Below are 23,904 nucleotides of genomic sequence, written 5' to 3' on the forward strand. Positions count from 1 at the left end.
CACAGATCAAACGAGCAGGCTGCATAATGTTGATAGTGACACTTTTGAGTTGATAAGAGTCATGTACAGTACGGTAGCTGTACAGTAGCAGCATTTATTCCCATATAGTTGTATTTATACAGTTATTGTGAAACATCACCATGAAGAATTATACTTGGTGTCCTTATCGTATTGTCCTTTCGCTGTAGGGGTTCAAAGGCTATGAAGGATTACCTGGTCTCCCTGGCAGCAGAGGGCTGCAAGTATGTACACATCAGAGAAACTGTAAAAGTTAAAAAAGTATTCATTAACGTCTATTTTTTGCTAAACAAGATTAGCATGGTGGTAAAGTTTCCCTCTACCTTTAAGTTTACTTACATAGTTTTAAAGTTAAGGGACTTGAGTTGTTTATTACTGACATACTGTACTGCTGAAGAATGTTTCCATTAAAAGCTTTCCTTATAAACCCGATAACTCATGATTAAAGGTAGGGCATTTTTACTTTTAGTACTAGATAAAAGTACCAATGCTTTGTTTAAAATTATCTAATTAAATATAATTCTATATCTATAATTATAAATTTATTTACCATAATACTACTATTTTGTCATTTGTAAATTTAGTCATTTCTGCTTTGCCTTTTTAGGGTCCACCCGGGATTCCTGGACCTCCAGGGCGGTCACTTAATGTGACCTTGACTCAACTCAGGGCAAGTTTTTCATATGTTAGATTTCCAAATAAAGTACAGACAGTGGTGGACAGGAGAAACACATTTATCAGATGCATGTGCATGTCTGGAAAAAGAGGACCACAATTGAGTGATGGTTTGCAGTATTTGAGTTCTGATATAAATTCCAGTCATTATTCCTTATGTTTGTGTTTGCTACTCGAGACAAAGTTATACCACACATGGATGTTATAAGATAAGATAAAAAAACCCTTTAATAATCCCACAATAGGGAAATTACTTCAGAAATTACTTCACACAACAGCAAGTACAGGCCAGAGGAATACAGCGACATAATCAAAAACAGTTAAAAAGACACTTTGTGACACTTCGTGTAAGCACAGTACGACGCAATATAGTACAGGTAGACGGAGTATAAGGTCATTGGAAGGGTTATTGCACAGTAATAAATATAAATCTTGTACCGGTTTGCACAGATGTTGGAAAGGTGCCAGTACAGTCCCCTGTGGGACCCCCACACTGCAGGTCAGAGTGCCAGACACACAGTCCCTGGCTCTCACAAACTGTGGCCTGTTTGTGAGATAGTCCATTATCCACTCTGTCAGATGGAGGTCCACACAAGCCTCCTCCAGTTTGTGTTTAAGAAGCACTGGCGGCGAGTGGGTGCTTGGTCAAACCTATTGAAATGGGAGTTCAGGTCGTTGACCCAGCTCAGGTCCCTGTGAGTGTGGTGCTTTGAAGCCAGAGATGGTTTTCAGGCTTCTCCACACCTTACTGATGTTGTTCTGCTGCAGCTGCTCCTCTATCTTTCTCCTGTAGCTGGCTTTCCCCTCACAGATTTTCCTCCCCCTACACTCCCAGTGCAACAGTCGAGTCGATAAGTGGAGTCAACCAGATCTCTGTGAACAGCAGGATGCTGCTCGTCCTTTACTCCAGCTGGTGCTGTGTGAGCAAGCTCATCCATCTTGTTTGGGAGAGATCTCACTTTTCCCATAATGACGGACGGGACAGCGGGTCTCAAGCTTAGTCACTGGGGAGAACTGTGACGCTATGCAGCGCAATCACCTGGTCTGCAGTGCTAACAATGCATGCTCTGGCCCCAACACACATTGTAGCTTTTTAACATTGTTGGTACTGCACTTAACTTAAAAAAACTATAGAGAAGCTGTGTACAGGTCATGTACACTAATGCAACTAACAAAGAAATAGAAAGAATCAACTTAAATAGGCGAAGAAAGCAAAAAATAAAACTAAGAGGACAGGAGCTGATGTAACCACCAGCCAGCTCGACTGGCGTTGGGGGAAAAAAAAAAAAAAGACAGAAAAAAATTGTCAAAATTATCCAAAATTTAAAAATTTTATCATCCACCTAATTACTGCCGGTGTGTATTTGTATTGTCTTTCCATATACAGGACCTGATGTATGTCTCCGATAGGCCCAATTATCTTCTGATCCAGAGTCTGCTAGACTCTCTGCAGCTGGAGGTTCATCTGCTAGTCGATCCACCTAATGGCAGCAAAGAACATCCTGCCACCACCTGTTCCGAGCTCTGGCTCTGTCACCCTGAATATAACAATGGTCAGTTATTAAAAAAATTAAAATAAAATTATAAAACTATATTCTCGTCTGTGTCACACCCACAATACAAAGCTCAACACTGAGTACATAATTTTTAATTACTGAGGATGGGTGAACATCTGCCTCAAAGTGTTTGTCAATCTTCGGCACAGAGGTTCAGTAATCCTAATACCTTCGATGCTCCGGCCAGGGAAGCCAGATGAGGGTCTGCATCCCCCATGCCTACATACCGTATGTGGTGCTGGACTAAGCTAGTTATACTGCAGTCAATATCCCATGCAAAAATGTCTACATAACCCTGCAGTAGACAGTTCAGTCACTCCCTGTGCACCAGACCACATCGCTCTGCTACAGTAGCTCCCTGACTGTGGCCACAGTCACTGCTCTCTGAGAGATGCAGCTCTTACAACAGCTGGCTTAGTCCATATGGTGAAGGTCTGGCCGCAGCAGCTCCTTAGTCTAAATATTCTGTAGCAAGCTGCCAAAGGAAAACATGGAGGTCCACCTTCTCAACAGAGATAACTGACAAAAAAAAAAAAAAAAAAAAAAAAAAGAGATAACTGACAAAGTTGGGTAGCTGTGCAAAACATAGTTACACCTCAGCCGTGAGGGTCCCGAAGCACTGGGCTGCTAAAGTACATCAGGTCAAAGAAGCTGCTTACAATCCATGGAGGGTTTTAGCACTAATCCTGCATCCTGAGGCTATAATGCATAACTAGAATAAGTTGAACTAGTGAGCATCAGTCAAAATGCAGAATAAAACACTGAAGAGCCATGGTTACATCAAAAAATTATCCCCAAGGAGTAAACCATGAAGCGGGGGAGCAGGAAGCACCATGAAGGGACAAACCCTGCATGAATACAGTATATGTTTTACAGTACCTGCAGATAGAAGTGACTGATGTTGAACAATTGTTCTAGTGACTGGAAGGAGCTGGACTTAGGGACAGAACAGTGGCTCAGCACAGAAATAAGCTCTACGTGCAAAATATATGCCCAACTGTTAATGTTTTGTATTTTTTGCAGTATTTAAATTATATTTAGTGTCATGCATGCATCAAAATTTATTTATTTTTTTGTGCAGGATTGTACTACATCGACCCCAACCAAGGCAGCCCAGCTGACGCCTTGCTGGCATACTGCAGCTTTTCCTCCACATCGAAACAGACTTGCCTTCATCCTCAAAACTCTCAGGTTTAAAGACCAGTGAATTGTTTTAAAAAAAATTGACCATACTAACAGAAACAATTTCACTATGCACCACACCAGAATAGCAAAATACTGTTGAAAGAACACAATAGTTTTACAATGTATACTGCAGGTGCCAGGACATTCCATAGAAGCAGAGGTCATACGGTGGTTACTGTACTCTATATATTGTAGCATCCTGTATTAAGTGTGCCAGATAATATATTGGCTTGGCTAATAATAAAAATTAGAATTTTTTTTTTTTTTTTAAAACTCTTGCAGGAGCAGACGTTTCTGGGCTATTAGACAGTAGATACAGTACATTTACAGAAAATTGACAACAAATGGCCTGAACTGCACTTACACTTATATTATATTCAGGACAATCTAAAAAAGTAGTATGTATATAAAAAATTGGCTTCCATAAGGCAAAATCTATGTATTAAAACCAATTCTCAAATTGACAATTTTACAATTCTGTTTGCTGAAGTGCCCTGCGATGAACTGGCGAACCTGTCCAAGGTGTACCTTACCTCTCACCCATAGATAGCTGGGATAGGGCCTAAGTGGTAGAAAATGGATGGAAGAGTGGATGTTTGCTGAAGTGTACACAATAGGAACTATCCATCCATCCATTTTCTAAGCCACTTATTCCCTAATGCGGGGTCACGGGGGTGCTGGAGCCTAACCTAGCTGGCTATGGGCGAAAGGCAGGGTACACCCTGGACAGGTCGCCAGTCCATCGCAGGGCAACACAGAGACAGACAACCATTCACAAACACACTCACACCTACGGGCAATGAAGAGAAGCCAATCAACCTAATGCACGTCTTTGGACTGTGGGAGGAAGCCAGAGAACCCGGAGAGAACCCACGCAAACACGGGGAGAACGTGCAAACTCCACACAGACAGGCACCAGGGCCGCCTCCGCGAATCGAACCCAGGACCTTCTTGCTGTGAGGCGACGATGCTACCCATCGCACCACAGTGCCGCCCACAATAGGAACTATACAATAGAAAACTTAAAATTGAAACAGCAACAATTTAGCTTTGTCCTGAAAGAGAGGAGCTGGGACACATAATTTCCTAATTATTGTCATTTTCTGGATGTTCCCCACCTCTCCATCCATCCATCCATTTTCTTAACCGCTTACTCCCTAGTGCGGGGTCACGGGGTGCTGGAGCCTATCCCAGCTGGCTACGGGCGAGAGGCAGGGTACACCCTGGACAGGTCGCCAGTCCATCGCAGGGCAACACATAGACAGACAAGCATTCACTCACACACTCACACCTACGGGCAATGGAGAGAGGCCAATCAACCTAATGCACGTCTTTGGACCCGGAGAGAACCCACGCAAGCACGGGGAGAACGTGCAAACTCCCCACCTCTCATTCTCATAAAATACTAACATAATATTAAGCATGGTGTGACTTTCATTCTAAAGTAGCAACTTTGCATCTGGTTCATATTTGAGCTTCACCTAGAGCTCATCAGCAGCTACAGTATATGAACATCACTGACCTTCACAGTTCTCCCAAATGAAAGCAGGTATTTCATTCAGAAATGTGATCATTCTCTTCTCTGCCTGCAGCTGCCCATGAAAGCTTGGCTAGGAGAATTTTCTGAAAAAAAGTCTTTTGAATGGCTCAGCAGGCTGGACCAGGGGTTTCAGGTAGGTGGATGTCAGATTACTTAGAAGAATACTTTTTGTACTTTTTGTTTTGTACATACAGTATGCAGTAATTCAGAATTTCATTAAGAATTGCTTTTGGTCCATTTTCAGTTCAGTTAATTTTGTTATTGTATATTATGTATATTATTTTCTTCAGTTTTACTACCCAGGTGCAAATGTGGTCCAGATGCGTTTCCTAAGATTACACAGTCGCACAGCTGTGCAGAAGGTGACTCATTCTTGTCATTCTGGACACACTTTGGGCCAGACAGGCAGAGAAATCAAATTTCTCGCTGACACAAGAAAGCAAAGTTACCTTGGAGCACTCAAAGAGTGTGTGGTACGTCAAAACTTTCACTCCACTGTGTTCTCTAGAGTATAATGATAATCCATAAAGGGTTTTTTGCTCAATGTAAAGGCCTTTGCAAAACTGTGGCATTTCCTTGGTGAGTAAAAGCAGCAAAGCATTACTGTTTCTTATTTTTATTGAAGTACCTAGTAGCACCATATATACATTTGACATTTGCTTGAATACTGTATGCACTGTAGGATAAAGCTTATCTGTAAATTAGTCATTTTTACTGTTTTATTTTGATAAAAACATATTTTAATGACAGTGAGTGTTGACAGAAAAACTAAATAAATGATGGCATAATCAAATTATATATAAGTGTTGTACAATTCATACAGTAGCAGTCAGAAACATGTACTTTTTGTCAGCCTGCACAGGGGACGGTATCTGGAGCTCGGGAGGCTGTGTTTGAGTTTGAGGACCTTCAGCTGCTTCCTTTGAGGGATATGGCTTTAATGGGAGGTGGAAACGTGACACACCAGTTTGGCTTCACTGTTGGGCCTGTGTGTTTCAGCTAGAAGTTCGACGAAACTGTGCTGTGGCGAAGGACACACAGGTCTAGGACACACATCCCACTTTAAAACACAAACACCAAGAAGACAATTAGAGTATATTTTCATGCTTTGGAGGACTCCTCTTGTTTTGGGTGATTTTTTTTTGTTTGTTTGTTTTTTGGTGGAATTTAAAAGCTCTTGTGTTCTTTCACAGAGCGGTCAGTTTTATTGACATTTAGCTAGCTTGTACTGGGTTATTTAATGTTTTCCTTATTCATATACAATGTTCTTATTTTTTCGTTATGTACTGTATTTAGGACCTATGTTATAACTTGTTACTGTTGTACAGTATATAAAAGACTGACTGGCCTGCTTCAAACCATTGGCCATGTATGACCAGGTCATTGATTGTACTCCCACTGCTTAGGTACTGTAAGTGAAGTCATGTGTCACTTTTCTCACGGTGCTGATAAAGTTTTATTGAAAGAAGAACATTTAATTTCAAATACAGTAGAAACAGGGCAGTCATATAATCTTATAATTGTATGTCTTTAACATCTCAGGTACAATATGATATTTTTATAACATACACATGGACACTAAAGCTACAATATGTTGGTGAGTTTATGCACTTAAACTAAGAATTAAAAGTTTTTACCATAAGCTTTAACGGATAATTTCTTCAAGATTCAAACTACCAGTGGAGTGATCTAATAACATATATGTGAAGCCTAGGCTCGATGCTCACCAATTGGCTGCCACAATAACATTACCTGGTAGTAGAAATCTTGTGGTGTTGGGTTAGCTTGGCTCAAATTTAAAACTGGTCATGACTGTCAGAACACATGTAACATGTAACCACAGACTAGTCAAAGTACCTATGCTGATTTCTGTTTAATCTGTGTACATAGGACTGACACTTCAGTGAAGATACTGTACCAACATTATTTACAGTTGATGCCACAGACTATATACTGTACTGTACTATCAAGCCATAACTCAGACACCAAATGCATATTGTTCCACAACTGTCCACTTCAACCCATACACTATTTCTATCTCTCCGCTTAACGCTTGCTAAAAAGGGCAGTATTCATTTGTTAAGATGTATAGGGCTTTTTAAATAAAAATACATATTAGCTGTTTTTAAAGATTTACATTGTTGGAATAATGAGTTTAAAGCTGAGAGCAGCATTACTGAAAAGAGGTGCTTGAATTTGTTGACGGTAAGAAAAAAATCTTTCAGTCTTAAAATTAATCACTTAAAACGCCAAATTAGATCTGCCAGATCTGCCAGTCACAAACAAGATTAAATCAATGGAAAACCAAAAATAATAGAATAAATAAACATTTAATAATCTGCCAAAAATGCTGCTACTTAAAAAAATAATTAAAACAACAACCCAGAAGGTGAAAAGGAAACCTGAAATTAAACAAGAAAAAAAACTACAGGTTACATTAAGCTGAACCACATTTCAGTCCTAGTCTGAGCACCTATCAGCAAATATAAGTAAAGGAAAGCTTCTATTTTTGTTGTTAAAATTTTAAGCTAAACATCCGGAGCTTATAGAGCATTTGCCTTTACACGACAATACTATCATTTATTTTTCACTGCACTGTAAATGTTATGTTTCAGTTTGACTGGAAACTAAGTGTGAATAAAGTATCCCACTCCAAGGGAGTAGAAGATACAGCTGAGGATGATTTTGAGGAGTGAAGTTTACCAGTTCATCCAAAACAGCGACTCTGAGGTTAGGACACAAGCCAAAGTTCATGTTAATGTACTGATAACCACAGGTCTGCAAATTGTGGCCTAATGATTTTGGACAAAAATTTGACATATTATTTTTATAGCTTGATTTGTCATCATTTGATATGATTGCCTTAGCTGGCTGAGACTGATCATTGTTGTTACAGTATATATGGTCTGTACAAAATATTTTAAATAGGAAGTGACATGCTGGACATCTGTCTCATGTGCTCTCTATACAGTAGCTTACTGTATAATAATGATTATTGAACTTTTTTAGAGAATTATGTTAGCTTAATAAAAATGCATAACCAAATGTTGGCTCCTGAGTGTATTTTTTTATTGTTTAGTAATTTATCGTAGTTGGCTAATTAAAATGTTAACCAGATGTAGCTGAATTACTGAATCTGTTTATAAAATCCCATCTAACAGCTGTCAAGCCATTTTGCATAAAACAGTATTATTTCAAACTCAGAAACGTAGTAAGGCAGTAAGTCATACTTTTTAAGGACTAGGTTTTTGATGATGACTAACTATAAATATTTAAATACTTCTACCACTTCTTCAGTAAGAGCATCATGTATTGTTCTGTTAAATAAGCTAATCTTTAAGTGCATTCATGTAACAACAGGTTATATTTTGTTCACAATTATATATTATTCTTATAAAGTGTATCAGCTAAATCTGAATAAATTAGTTTAAATAGATAGTAGTTCTAAATAAAAATTTCCAATTCTAAAAAATTATCAGATTAAAAGTATGTGAATTTGCTGTCGATAAATGGCGTTTAAGGAGTTAATGCTGGTGCGTCAGAACACGTGACAAGTCAAACGCTCACAGCGTCATCTCTAATCTCTTCCGTATCGGTCTGCGCTTCACTAAGCTAGCTTTAGCCATGATTCAACCAGTGTCTTTAAATTGAGAGTGCACGTAATGCCAGCTCTGTCTGTCTGGTTGTCTGGTTTGACGGTTAAACTGACTGCTTTGTTACATGTTGCTTGTTTTAATAGTTGAAAATTGCCACTTTCTTTTCAGAAATTATCCAAAGCTAGCTCACCAGTCGCAGCTAGCTGACAGCTGTTTAGCTTTGAAGAGAGTAATTTCGATGTGAGACAGCCACCAGGCACCAAGGTGAGGGGAATGCTGCTTAATGTCTGTTTAGAGTTATTATTCTTATGTATGTACGTATGTTTGTCTGTCTGTTGTTTTGTTATTTTAAACACCATGTGCGTTATTTGGGCAAGGCATGTGTGTACGATAATAGGTTAGAATGATTAGCTCGAATAGCTTGTTGCTGTAATGGACCAATACGACACAACAAGAAGGTTTACATCAGTCTGTGGTACAACATTGTCTAATAGGATTTTCATAGACTTAATGCAAAGACAACTTTGTTAGATTGCATGTGGTACGTTACTTTAAAAGTCCAAATGAAGCTGTGACAGTTCTCTGCTAAAAATTAAATAAGCCCTGGTCCCATAGCAGTTAAACACGCCAACAAATAAATCCCCACGTTTTTGTCTATTTTAGTCTATTATTGAGCACTGCAAGAATCACAATGCAATATATTCGTCGGAAAGTCATTAAGTAATTTTAGTATTCTTTACTGGTTGTATGACAACTATGCATTGGTGAAGCATTTCTTTACATAAATCAGTAAAACAGACAATATTGGCTCTAAAAGCAAAAATACTGAATGGTTCCTTTTTATATTAATGAAAGTTATCTTTATTGCAAGTTGTAAGTGGTAATGATGGAAGTTGTTCTGCTTCTGCTTTTTCTTCTGCATGTTTCTTGGTGCTTTAATAACTTACAATTCTGCTTAGGTTGAGATGATGGATTTTTTTTAATGCTAGAAGTACTAGTTTATCAAGCTCTGTGGTAGAATTTTGCTACTACTAGTTAGTCTAACAGTGTTTTCTTTTCTACAGCTTGTAAGAACTATAACTGATTTCCCAGATCGAAGGATGTATTCACCTTCCAGAAAGGACTTCATCTCTCTGACACTCAGCGATCCACACAGTCATAACTACAACAACGGCAAACATAGACGACAGTCCTGCTGGAGAGTGAGTGATGCTATGCAAGTTCTTTCTCTTCTGATGCACAATGTTGAGCTTGAATTTGAGCAAATGATGCTAGACATTATAACACTTTGACAAAATTCAATAAACCAGATCTGTAAATAACTTATGTAGAACTAATTAGTGTAGTAAAAGTACTTAAGGTGAAGTAAAAAAGAGGTAAAGAATGAATCCAAAATTATTTACCCTCACTCCATCTTTGAATATAGCGTCTTTCCTAAGCCATCAGCTGCCTCGATGCGACTCATCTTTTACATTTGTTGATTAATAGATTATGTCTGCTTTTTATAAAACGGTATATGATTTTGTGACAAATTGATTACTGAGATTCCACTGTCCTTCTTTCGCACCTGCTGTGTTGTGGAGCTGTCTGAACTGTGAAACTCTTCAGATAAAAGCTTCCCTCAAGCATGCTATGGACTCTTTAATCTGTATTCTTTAATATATATTTTTTGGCTTGGATATTTCTACATTTTTCTTCACAATGTCGTCAATTTCACACTGAGGTTTTACTTGTATTCTATTTCACGTTGATCACGCCTCAGGACTAAATAATAACTACTGCTGTGCTCAAAGGTCCTTTCTCGTCTGTATTAAACCACACTGTTGCTCTCCATGGCTAATGGCTGTTTATGGTTTTTACCATATTTTTTTATTTTGTGTTCATGGCTTTTTGTGTAAAGGTTAACAAAATTATATTTAAAATAAACTGAAATCTGAATCTAACTATTTTAGGTTATTAAAATTGCCTTCAGAATTTGTATAAATCAATTTTTTGTTTAATAATTTTAAGTATAAAATATATATAAAATAATTTTAAAATTTTAAAAGCAAAGAGAGAGAGTTCTTCTATCATTGATCAAATAAATTTCTATGAACTGAAAAGGCAAACCTGTGCTTGTATCGACTGATCTGTAAAATTTTATTTGGGAAGTATACACTACCGTTTAAAAATTTGGGGTCACCCAGACAATTTTGTGCTTTCCATTAAAAGTCACACTTTTATTTACCAGCATGAGTTGAAAAATGAATAGAAAATATAGTCAAATTGAAAAGGTTAAAAATAGTGATTTGTATTTGAAATATTATTTTTTCTTTCTTAAACTTTTCTCTCGACAAAGAATCCTCCATTTGCAGCAATTACACCATTGCAGGCCTTTGGTATTCTGGATGTTGATTTGTTGAGGTAATTTGGTAATCTGGGCCTTCTGACGCAATGAACAGACACATTGTACCATTACTACACTGCAGTGACAGTTGCTGGAAACAGGCCTCTATACATCTAAGTAAATATTGCAGCAAAAATCAGACATTTACAGCTAAAATAGTCCTTACCACATTAGTGATGTAAACAGTGTATTTCTGAATCGTTCATTGCATAAAAAAGTGCCTATCTGTCAAAAATAAGGACATTTTGAAGTGACCCCAAACTTCTGAACGGTATAAATCCTGCTTTATCCTTGCACAGCACTGTGGTGTATATGGCCCAACGACCCATTCACCACAAATCGTGTCAATACAATAGGTTTGAATGGACTTTACTAGTTACTTTATGCTCTTCATACATGTTTACTACAAAATGTGCATATGTGGTGAAGCTGTGGATTGGTACAGTATGTACAACAACCACATACATAAGTAACAGATGCCCTGAGTGAGTGCTGTTGCCTTTTCATTTCCCTATTGCTGGTATTTTTTGTTGTGGAGCAACAGTGGTAGCAACAGTGTAAAAGTGGATGGATTTAAATCTGTTGGGCTCGACAGATTTCATGCTAAAGTGCAGTAACTGGAAATCTCCCCTGAGATTTTCCGTGTGGCTCAATAGTTTCATAGTATTGCACATGCGTTATTTAGAGCAGGTAGCTGATGATGAGGCTGAGGCTTCATCGCTACTACTCCACAGCTAAGATGAGTTTGTTGGTTTTGGTTATTTTACAGCTGCCACTGGGTTGCATCACATGGAGAGAGAGAAATGTTGACTTTACACAGAGTAGGACATTTAATGCTTTTTCTTTTAGAAATCGAAACTACAAGTTGTAAGATGTTTTAGAAACATGAGACTCCTTTTAACAGGTGTTTGTGATTTCAATTATTATTTTGTATAGTTTAGCTGTGTTTGTTTATCTGCTTGCAGAAATGGAAGCAGCTGTCTCGACTTCAGCGGAGCATCATCCTGTTCCTATTGGCGCTGCTGCTTATATTTGGACTGCTCTTATACCCTAGCATCGCAGAACAGTGGAGAGGTAAACAATGCCCATGTGGGCAAACTCCTCATCAGTCAATTCTAATGGCGTTGCTGCATGATTAGTTGGAGCTGATGAGTTGTGATTCTTAACTTTTGTGTTTGATTGTGGTTGTAACTGTGAATTACTAAAATATATCACAAGATACTTTTTTGGTTTTGTTTAGACTAGTTTCTGTTTTTATATCTTGGTTTACTTGTATGAGTGTTGTATTTGATTTGGCTAAACATGAATATCCCTGTATTTCTCTTTGCTGGAGTCTGCAGTACAAACCAAGCCAATCATTTTTATCACAGGAACAAAGTGATTTTTTTCAAAGCTCCTGCATACATACAGTGTTTATGCCGTTTTCTTTTTTTGTTGACATGTATTTGTCTGTATGTGTAGGGCTGTCTGTCAAAGAGGCCTGGTTCACGCCTAATGACATGGAATTGAAGCCGATTGGTCCAGATGTGAAACCTGTATTGGATCTAGCTATAGGTAGACCTCCAGTTCCTGTGCTAAGGCCAGCTGCAGGACCAGATGTAGGCGCAGATCCTGTACTTGAGCCCAAAGGACCCAATATTCCCATTTTAGCTAAACCTCCCACTAAGGTTGGATTTCTGTTTACATATTTCAAAAGCATGAATTAAAATGTTATCCCTCATGGAAGTGTCCATATAACAGCAGACAAGCCTTTTTTTCTATTTATTTTGAAAGATGAAATTCAAACAGTGATTCAATTCTGTGAAACATTAACAACTATTCGCGAGGGTGAATATTTGTTAGGCAGTAAAATGAATATTACAGTAAGTTGAATTCTGCAAGTCTAGTAATAAACAGCAGACATGTTAAAACATGTCAGTTGTATTGTTGGTGCCTAATTCGATAAATGTCTAACACAGAAACCTATAGCAGAACCATGGGTACTTTGCATTAAACACTGTGGTTATGTTCTCATTAGTCTTTCTTTATTAGATACTGTCCATTGTTCATGTTTTCAGCTGCAGAGTTTTGTTCATCCACAGAAAAAATCATTTCCAAACAAGAGAGGACCACCAAACATACAGAAATATGGAAATGTTTCAGACACTGCTAGAGGGGGAAAGCAAGAGCAAGAGAGGGTTCAAGATGGAGAGACTGAGGACAAAGAAAAGACGATTGTGAGGTGATCTGTTGATTATAGAGTTTCACTTTATCTACTATTATTGCTCAGACAACATATACAGACTTCTAATGCATGTCAGAAGCAGCTAGAATGTCAAAGAAGCAGATGTAAATAATTCAATTGTAATTCTGTTGTCCTGCAGCTGGAGAGGAGCAATCATTGAAGCTGACCAAGCCACAGAGCCTCCCCCGTCAGTCATTGAAAAAGAAGGCGCTGTGGTTTCAGCACTAGCCAAACCGGCTGACACTGCTCCACTGGAAGGTCAGAATTAATTATACATTAAGGTGAAATTTGTAATCTGTTATTCATTTTCAGTATAGTCCAGAAGCCTTTTAGCCTTTTGTCTTTTCTAATTATGTTTTAGAATCATTCTCATACATCTTTTTTTTGGTCTTTCAGTAGTCGAGACAAGATTTATAGTTTCATACTGTTATATATTTTATATTTCTCTTATCTTCTCTTAGTATTTGATGTACCTTTGGCTGGCTCTACTGGTATATGCTATTTAAAGTCCAGAACCTTATTTAACTTTCACTAGACTTTGAACATTCTTTCTGTGTTCCAGGCTGTAGCATAAACACATTGCACAGAATATTTTGACAATATTGAAAATGATATCTGCTCTGTTCATAGATCAAAACAGACTTAACCCTTGTGCTGTTCTCCAAAAAGACGCCTTTGTTTCCTTTTTTGCCACGCTCATGAAAATGGCTATAAAACCGTCATACATCAATATTTCTTTTGACTTTTTTTGTAAATCACTTAAACAACTTCAGATCTCCCCAAAACTACCAAGCTTTTTATTTTCTTCAGAATTTTAACCCTTCAAATGCCAGTTTTTCTATGTGAAGTACTGCTTTTTTTTAATCAAAAATCACAAAAACAAGTTTATTTTCCATAAACTAAATAGTAAGAGGATGTGTTATTGGTTGTGATTAGAGTTTTGGATATGCCAAAGATTATAAACAAAATTGGTTTGATTGCATTAATATTGTTCATGTAGTGCCAGGTACTCCCTCTGGAGACCTTCTTGGCCAAAAATGCCCCATAGACTTCAATGTAAACCACCTTTTTTAATCTCAACATCCTGAGATGTTGGCATTTCATCTTGAAGAAAGGTAGTGATATTTGACATTTTTAACGTATTTCACCAGATTCAGCCTCTTTTTCATTGTAGGCTGATGCATGAATTTCATGTAATTTTGCCAGTTATATTGTGGCAGCATGTGACTACCAGGGGCCCCAAAATTAATTTGTTTGTGTGTGTGGTCAATCATTTTTAAAAGAACAAATGATTCATCAGTGAGAACATTTATTTCATGAAAAGTGCAACACCTTTGTAACTTCAACAACAAAGAACCCACATTCCAGGGCCCACATGCGTCAACGCTTGTGTCTTCATCAGATGACTTTTCCAGCTCACTGGGGTTTAACAGCTGCATGATCCTTTCTAAAGCCTCTTCTCTTGTACTGCATAATGTCTCTTCATTTTTACTTCTTCTGCTTGTTCAGGTCCTTCCCCTTCTCTGCTCACTAACAAAATGAACCTCTCACCCAAGCTGCATGTGTCTTTGCAGCCAGGTGCTGGCAGCCAGGTGCATAAACACCTTAAAAGTTGTATTTGTCTTGTGTACACCAAAGTAAAGAGATGATTTATTTACTCAAGCACCTTTTGAAAGATGCAAAAAAACTCAACCCTTCAGACAATCTCTTTTCTGAGCCCTGAAATTAGTGTATCACTTTCTCTCTCTCTCACTCACTCACTCACTCACTCACTCACTCACTCACTCACTCACACACTCACACACACACACACCAAAAGAATCCAAACAAATTTGTTTTGGGGCCCCTGGTAGTCACATGCTACCATAATATAACTGGCAAAATTACATGAAATTCATGCATCAGCCTGAATGGGTCTTAATCTGGTGAAATACTTTAAAAATGTCAAATATTACTACCGTTCTTTAAGATGAAATGCTGACATCCCAGAATGCATGGTTTCATAGTGTGATGGCAGTGAGATTTAAAAAAAACGTGGTTTACATTGAATACTATGGGGCATTTTTTTTTTATACGAGTGTATACAAAATGTGTAACTTCTATATAAATGACAACAGAAGTGAAAAGTCAGTAGATTTAAAAAATTTAAAAATGTACATTACCGTGTAAAAGTTTGGGGTCACTTACAAAAGTACTTTTTTTGCAATAAAGATAACTTTAAACGAGTCAGACATAAACCGTTTACATTACTAAAGTAAACTAATGGTAAATGACTATTCTAGCTGCAAATATCTGATTTTTGCTGCAGTATTTACTTACATGTAGGTGTATAGAGGCCCATTTCCAGCAACTGTCACTGCAGTGTAGTAATGGTACAATGTATCTGATCATTGCGTCAGAAGTCCCACATTACCATATTACCTCAACAAATTAACATCCAGAATACCAAAGGCCTGCATTGGTGTAATAGCTGCAAATGGAGGATTCTTTGTCGAGAGAAAAGTTTAAGATTAAAAAAATATATCGTATCATATCAAATTATTTATTATTTTTTAACCTTTCCAACTTTTTCAAATTTTTAACCTTTTTAATGTGACTATATTTTCTGTTCATTTTACAACTCATGCTGGTAAATAAAAGTGTGACTTTTAATGGAGAACACAAAATTGTCTGGGGGACACCAAACTTTTAAACGGTAGTGTACAAAAATGCCTGAAGACGGCATAACGGTTAAAATTACAATGTCTGATTCTTGTGAGGTGTCATTTATAGTTTCAGCTGGCACAGAGGACAGACTGGAGGCAGTACGTGAGGCATTCAGACATGCATGGAAAGGCTATAAGGACCACGCCTGGGGTCATGATGAGCTCAAGCCCATTTCCAAGTCTTTTGGCGAGTGGTTTGGACTTGGACTGACACTCATTGATTCTCTGGACACTATGTGGGTTATGGGGCTGAAAGAAGGTACAGTGCATTCACTACACTATGCTGTGTGTCATTTGTTTGGTATCTGAACTTGGTCGATGCATTAAACTTATTGACATTTGAACTTAAAGCAAAATCATTTGTAGCACATTTCAGACTAGCATGTAGTAACACCAAGTACCCAGTCTACAAACCAATTGCAGTGTGGCTAATGGAGGAACCACTGTAGGGTTTGACAAAGACAGATATCTGGAATAAAAACAGACCATAACTGTCTCTCTTTCTGTTTGCCATTGTTGTAAAAGTGTGGCGCTAAATAAGTAGAGTTAAGAATGTGAGAAAACCTCAATTTGTCATTTCCGCTGTTGTTTGTGAGACCAGCTGACTCCTCCCTCTCCACACAGAGTTTACAGAAGCAAGGGACTGGGTGGAGAAAGAGCTTTCCTTTAACAAAAATGTGGATGTAAATCTGTTTGAGACAACCATCCGTGTCCTCGGCGGTCTGTTGAGTACTTATCACCTTACAGGAGACCAGCTCTTCCTCGACAAAGCAGTGAGTCATCTCAAATGCCTACAGTCATTTTTGCGTTTTATTGCAGCCTTTTGTTTTGTTTGCATTTTCTAAAAAACAATTCCATTATAAATAACTCAGTTGTGCTTCCTCTACTTTCCCTTAACTTGAAGAAAGATCTTGGGTCCAGGTTGATGCCAGCCTTCAAAACTCCCTCAAAGATCCCATTTTCAGATGTCAACATTGGGAAGGGCACAGCCCACCCCCCTCGGTGGACATCGGACAGCACACTGGCCGAAGTCACAAGCATTCAGTTGGAGTTTAGAGAACTGAGTCGGCTCACTCAGGAAGCACAGTACCAGGTTCGAACTGTATGGGGCCTCCATCATAGAAAATGGGCTGTAGTGTGGTACCTTTTTTTTTGGCTTATCATTATTATTCAGTACAATTTCCTAAGAAAATGATGCAGGCAATTTAATAAAAATTGATTAGTTATTGATGGGGTTTTAGTTAATTTAATTTATGCTTAAAGGAAACTTGGTCTTCAGTGATTAAAAAGGCAAACACAAATTATTGTTGGTTTTTGAGTGATTTCAGAAGAGAGAGCTTTCCTTTGTTTTAAGATTTTTAAGCTTTTTAACCAGCTTTTTATTATTAGCTTTTTAACTTGAATTATTTCTGTAATGATAGATGGCCTTTGATGAGCCCAATTTCTATAAAATCTGAAATTACTATTAGTTTTCTAATGAAATATTGCCTTAGGCAATTTCTTTTCCAACCTGCCATCTGAGGTGTCCATGAAGCGAGAGTGGTTTTATTACCTAATATCTATTAATTAATGTAACATTTTGTTTTGTTTTGTTTTTTGTTTTTTTTTTGCAGGAGGCTGTGAATGAGGTAATGAAACTGGTCCACTCACTGCCAGGCAAACAAGATGGCCTAGTGCCCATGTTCATCAACACCAACAGTGGCCAGTTCACTCACAAAGGAGTGTTCACACTGGGAGCCAGGGCAGACAGCTACTATGAATACCTGCTTAAACAGTGGATTCAAGGAGGCAAAACTGAAGACGTGTAATTCCAGCTTTCTATTTCACTTTGGTTTCTTGTTTCACAAATAACAGCTAGATTTACTGTATATTGAGAAATCTAGAATAAAGAGCATAAGTGGTGATACATTACTATTGTGTTGAAATCCATATTTACACATCTTTTAGGACATGTTTTGTAAAATATTAGACATACGACCATGTATAAAACAAGTCACTACACAATAATACTGTTATCAATAACACAGTCATTTCCCATGTGTGTGTTTTGTCCAGCCTGTTGGAAGACTACCTTCAGGCCATGGAGGGAGTGAAAAAACACCTTGTGAGACAGACAGGACCCGGTAGATTGACCTTTGTTGGAGAGTTGTCCCACAATCGCTTCAACCCTAAGATGGTAGATATGTTCATCAAATGATAGTGTATGAAATGAACAGCAGGGACACTTCAGGAACCCTTGCTGTCATATTTCACACACTAGTCAATATACTTACATCCACGGAAGACCAAATCAATAAATCAATCAGCCATTGTGTTTATATAACTATTAATTGCATAGAAATTTGTCCTCTTAGTAAATCTGTCAGTTCGGTAAATTCCAGCTCTTAAAAGTTATTTTTCTTCTGCATATTCTCCATCCACGTTCTTTTGCAGGACCACCTGGTGTGTTTCTTGCCAGGAACACTGGCACTGGGGGCCCATAATGGCCTACCAGGGGACCACATGGATCTGGCAGTGCAGCTAATGGAGACTTGTCATGAGATGTATGTTCAGATGGAGACTGGCCTGAGCCCGGAGATTGCACACTTTAACCTGCAGGCCAGTGATGGGCACGATGTTGTTGTCAAGGTGATTGCTTTAATTTATTCAAAAACTTTTTCAGAGGCTTATACAGTTGGATAGAAACCTACAGTAGGTCAACTGCAAATAATTTTCTTAATTATACCATACTTAAATTTAGAAATACTGTCTTTTGTTTTACAGTTTTGTGTTGATGCTGTCTATTCAAGCCAAAGTAACAAAGGGAAGGGAGATCACAGTGTTGAATCTCATTTTAATCAGCTAGTGCCATGGGAACTGTTGCAATAACCTTGTTCTCAGTTAAGATCTGGGTTTATCAGTGGATCCAATATTACTTCACTTGTCTCGCTGCTCCTTTCATTAACCTCAAATATCACATTAAAAATGCAGGAGCACATTTATGTGCTACTGTACCATTTAAAAATAAGAAAACAAATGTGAGATAAAAAGCTTTATTAACATACTGTTCAGTAGGTCACAGTAAACTACAAAAAAAATTGTTAAAACCTGTAAAAACTGCTCTTTTTGTTTTTATGCTTAGTCATAATTTAAACCAAATCTTTCAACAAATATCCTCAGTTTTTTTTATTCTTTGCTCTTTTAATCTGTTTTAATATGAACTCTTATTTTCTTCCTTCAGTTAGTATGCAGGGTTGATTGGAGGTCCTCATCTCACCATGTGTTTTTACACTGTTTTTCTCCTTCAGCCTGCAGACAGACACAACCTACTGAGACCAGAGACAGTAGAAAGTCTGTTCTACATGTACAGATTCACCAAGGACACCAAGTACAGAGACTGGGGATGGGAAATACTGAAGAACTTCAATAAGTACGCAAAGGTACAGAGAACTAAACAGAGAGCCAGCCAATTTATAAAATAAATTATATATATTTTATCATCAAAGCATTTATTTACTGTAACAGTTGTCCACACCCATGTCTACCGTATAATGTATTCACTGAGCTTCTCAGAGTAGGACATCTCCCCTGACTGTTGACATTTTTTAAGTGGAGGGATGATTCTGAAATCTAATGTTACTGAGCACATTGAAAGAGATGTTTCTGAAAAGTTTTTGTGACAGATTTTGATACAGCAGAATGTGTGGTCTTTGTAGGTATCGTAACTGCTCATAATATCTAGAGATATTACACGTTTATGGTTTTGGTTGATTTAGTTGTACAGTACCTCACTATTTTTTTCTATAGCAAACAATCTTCTATTAATTAATTATGAAATACTGGGGTGTAGTTTGACATCAAAGTAAACTAAACAGCATCACAATACTTTATTGTAGAAATTTTCCAAAGATCCACACACTGGGCGAAAGTGAAATTTCCACTACCTAAAGCTCCATGATTTGTCACACCCAACCCCAAACAAGAGTAAAAGTAGGATTTATAACTTCCTTCCACTTCATACCATGGTATTAGAATTCTTAGCCCTACACTTCTTCACCTGCTGAATACACACAAAGGTCTAGGTCATTTTCTAGACATATTCTACTTATATTCATTATAATGGAACAATGGTTTACTAATATTCATTATAATGGTACAATGAGGTTTTAAAAATGAAAAGAATGTTTGTCAAAACCACAGTCCATCTTGCTATTGGGTAATTGTATGCTGAAGAGTGTTCAGTGTGTTTTGTGTATACTGTAACATCTGTGCAAACTTGTAAATTGCATCATGAGCATTTTCTGCATTGAACATCCTGCAGGTCTCCAGCGGTGGTTATACGTCCATTAACAATGTCCGTGACCCAGTGAACCCTGGGCCTCGGGACAAGATGGAGAGTTTCTTCCTTGGTGAGACACTGAAGTACTTGTATCTGCTCTTCTCTGATGACACAGAGCTTCTCAGTCTGGAGAAATTCATCTTCAACACAGAGGCCCATCCTCTCCCTATATGGCCCTCTCCACCCAAATGAAGTTACCTATGAAAAGATGTGTGTAGGATTAGACCCGCAGAGTCTCGTGTGGATTCAAGACTGTTACTGCACAGACATGTGCATCTCTGAGCTACCGTCCAGACTGGACCGATGTGCTGAGCAGCAGATCTGTGCTGTCCACTTGTAGTTTCATATGGTTCCTTGTGGAAGGGTGTATTTCTGATCTTATTTTCCCTTTTTAATTTTTCCTAAGGAAAATCTTAGTGATAGAGCTGGTCTCTAATATAAAAAAATAAACTTTGTTCTGACTAGCTGGCACAGGAAATGCAGAACTCTTTGTACTTGGGTGACTGGGATACCTTTTGTATTTACTCTACATAGTAACAACAATCATGTTTCTGCTATGAGGCATGAAAGACCGCATTAGTTTGATACACTCAGGTGCCATGACTGAGGAAGGAGTCTATCTCTTAATTAATCCACTGGCACAACAACTGGGGATGGACACGATGAAGTGCATTCAGTTAAATTTATATTTAAATAAATTACTCTATTATTGGAGTGACAACTTTTAAGTTGATAAGACTTTCTTACTGCATAAAAAATTATGGACAAGAAAATATTATTTTTAAGTCCCCCTTGCGTAGTGGGCCGTTACAATGCAGCATCAGGGACCAGTTCTTGTGCAAGTCTTTATTCAAGTCAAGACTTTCGCTGAAGTATTAAGAAGTCTACGATTAACCCAGGAGGTCCACTATTACCTAAACATCTTGTTGGTGCTGCTGCAACAGAGCCTGTTTTCTGTAGATCTTGAGTGGATATTTTTCTTGTAGAAGCAGAGCTGGAGAACTGTGAGGTTGCGGAAAGCATCACAGTTACAGTAAAAGGGGTGACTAATTGCGCATGTATAGTACTTATGATTGTCCCAACTCTGTTTTAAAGGGAAATCTGCTCAATGTTGCTGAACTTTACTATCCATGTGACCAGAGAAGCTGTGGGTTTAGTTACACGCAAAATATTAAAATTATAACATATGTAGGGATCCAATAACCTGTTTTCAGTCAGGCCTGTACACACGGTTCCCCATTGTTGTATTGCTGAATGTATCCTGTTTTTTAATTTTTTTTTTTTTTTTTTTTTTTCACAAAATTGCACTAATTGCGTTTACACTTTAGTTCTGTTTTCCCCCTTACTGATTATATTTTCCTTAAGGCAGCAGCAGGAGTTTCTATAAACTTAACAGGAACTAAAATTAAACCATCTTGGTAGGTTATCATCATATCAAGGTCAAAATTTGTTTGTTCCATTCTTCTCTACAATTTGAAAGATTTTGAGATGTTTTGCAGTGTCCGACTCCCTCATCTTATCGGAGCTGTGCTGTGGAGCAGTGTGGCAATGCATGTTGTCTGTAGAGTAACTGACAAATCAATTTAAAGGACTTATCCTGTGCAGTGTAGATGGCTTGCATCTGATCATCTGTTATTTTATTATCAGCTTCAGTTCTTAAGGAAAAGAAACTCTTCCTGTTTACTTCTCTGCAGTTAGTCCAGACTGTCATGTTCCAGTTTTACTGGAGCTTCTTTAACTGAGAGCCATAACTTTTACCAAACCACATTCCTGTATGTGCCATTGCTCTACTGTGCCTATTGAATATCAGATTGTGTTGTGTTCATTACTTCTTAAAAATTGCTGCTGTATCTGTGATGCTCATCTGCGTGGTGCTCTGAGGGATTTGTGGGTTTTTTTTTCTCGTGTGTGTGTGTGTGTGTGTGTGTGTGTGTGTGTGTGTGTGTGTGTGTGTGTGTGTGTGTGTGTGTGTGTGTGTGTGTGTGTGTGTGTGTGTGTGTGTGTGTGTGTGTTAGTAATGTGTGTGTGTGTGTGTTAGTAATGTGTGTGTGTGTGTGTTAGTAATGTGTGTGTGTGTGTGTGTTAGTAATGTGTGTGTGTGTGTGTGTTAGTAATGTGTAAATAGTTTGAAAATTGTCCACTCAATCCAACCTGTGAATCTGCCTTTCTGTTTTAAAGTTTATTATGCATATTTTCCTTTGTAATTCTTTAGAAATAATAAAATGTCTATCACCTTTTAGACATAAGCTATAATATTTTTGCCCTTCCTGCCTGTTGAACTGGTCACTAAATACTCTATTTGGAATGTTTAATTTTTTCAGTCCAAAGTTTAAACTATTATGTTTGTTTTACCTGTTTCTCTCTGGAAGACATTCCACACCTGTCCTGTATCCATAATCATACACTATATTACCAAAGGTATTCGCTCACCTATCCAAATAATCTGAATCGGGTGTTCCAATCATGGCCCTAGGCATGCAGACTGCGATAGGATGCCGTATGAAATTTTTCTGCTCCTGAAAATTCCACAGTCAACTGTCAGCTGTATTATAAAAATGTAACTCTGAATGCTTCAGCATACCACGATATTTTGGATAATTCCATGCTCCCAACTTTTTGGGAACAGTTTGGAGCTGGCCCCTTCCTCTTACAACGTGACTGTCCACCAGTGCACAAAGCAAGGTCCATAAAGACATGGATGATGAGTCCGATGTGGATGAACATGAATGGCCTGCACAGTCCTGACATCATCCCGACAGAACACCTTTGGGATGAATTAGAGCAGAGACTGAGAGTCAGGCCTTCTCATCCTACATCAGTGTGTGACCTCAAAAATGTTATTCTGGAACAATGATCAAAACTTCACAAAAACACACCTCTAAACCTTGTGGACTGCTTTCCCAGAAGAGTTGAAGCTACAGTATTGAACCATATGGATTAGGTATGGGATGCCACTTAAGTTCATAAGCCAGTTAGGGCAGGTGAGCGAATACACTTGGCAAAATATTGTATTTATAGTCCTTGAGGTTAGAACAAAAAATAATCGTCAAAGACTGAAAATAAAAATGCAGTGAATTAACTTTTTCTATAGATCTGCTTTTCAAATGTGTGAAAGAATGAAACATTTCCATTTAGAGATGGAAAGAAAGACCAGAAATTACCTTTTGTTACCACAGAGAGCTTCCACAGAACATGTTAAAATTCATTCTGCTCTGTCGTTTTGAAATAGTGTCAAACAGCTGACTCCCTCACCTAAAATTACTATTTAAAGGATATCTGTGCATGGTCTTGAATTGGTCCTGAATCTTTATTAAACTGTTCAGTGTTACTGAAGAGTAGTGACGGCTACTGTGAAAATGGAAGCAGACTACAAAACATCAGTGGCCTCTTAATTGCCCGCAACTCTGTGTCCAGGACCAAAGATCTGGGATCAATAATAATTTTTTTGCTTAATCCATCAAATTAAGTTACGATATAAAAAATAAATCATTGACCCACTGTGATGTGATAACTCATGAAGATATGCAAGGTAAGTTTGGTTATTCATTTTTGAGAGTATTTACTTTTCATGCCACACTGCTTGCAAAGTTTGTGTGTGACACCTGACTGATTCAGCTCTTTGCTGCTCGCTTTTTGCAATGTTCACTGACCGCAGGCTTATATCCTGTCAACTACATTTTTAAATAAAGCTTTGCCGTGAA

At 37.9% G+C, this 23,904-nt stretch overlaps 2 protein-coding genes across 6 annotated transcripts in view; both read left to right on the plus strand.

Moving 5' to 3' along the window:
• The window catches only part of si:ch211-196i2.1 (collagen alpha-1(I) chain), a 122,493-nt gene extending 114,474 nt beyond the window's left edge, over positions 1-8,019 (plus strand). For all 4 annotated transcript variants that reach the window (XM_041073204.2, XM_041073205.2, XM_055513560.1 and 1 more), the window contains 7 exons: positions 189-242; positions 626-688; positions 2,081-2,246; positions 3,331-3,440; positions 5,027-5,107; positions 5,265-5,447; positions 5,828-8,019. In XM_041073204.2, the coding sequence (XP_040929138.1) occupies positions 189-242; positions 626-688; positions 2,081-2,246; positions 3,331-3,440; positions 5,027-5,107; positions 5,265-5,447; positions 5,828-5,977 (807 nt within the window). In that variant the 3' untranslated portion in view covers positions 5,978-8,019. The remainder of the gene's footprint in view (positions 1-188; positions 243-625; positions 689-2,080; positions 2,247-3,330; positions 3,441-5,026; positions 5,108-5,264; positions 5,448-5,827) is intronic.
• A 511-nt stretch (positions 8,020-8,530) lies between these two features.
• On the plus strand, positions 8,531-23,904 carry man1b1a (mannosidase, alpha, class 1B, member 1a). 2 transcript variants are annotated; one of them, XM_029169465.3, is made up of 14 exons: positions 8,531-8,834; positions 9,635-9,772; positions 11,922-12,030; positions 12,418-12,623; positions 13,014-13,177; positions 13,320-13,438; positions 15,953-16,144; positions 16,510-16,658; positions 16,790-16,978; positions 17,499-17,689; positions 17,941-18,061; positions 18,319-18,513; positions 19,173-19,304; positions 20,186-23,904. In XM_029169465.3, the coding sequence occupies exons 2-14, from the start codon at positions 9,671-9,673 to the stop codon at positions 20,393-20,395; spliced, it is 2,079 nt and encodes a 692-aa protein (XP_029025298.1). In that variant the 5' UTR covers positions 8,531-8,834; positions 9,635-9,670; the 3' UTR covers positions 20,396-23,904. The 2 variants fall into 2 exon arrangements, with proteins under 2 accessions (XP_029025298.1, XP_029025299.1); XM_029169466.3 differs by having other exon boundaries at positions 8,532-8,834; positions 13,038-13,177.

The sequence above is a fragment of the Betta splendens genome, chromosome 12, assembly GCF_900634795.4.
Source record: "Betta splendens chromosome 12, fBetSpl5.4, whole genome shotgun sequence".
NCBI lineage: Eukaryota > Metazoa > Chordata > Actinopteri > Anabantiformes > Osphronemidae > Betta > Betta splendens.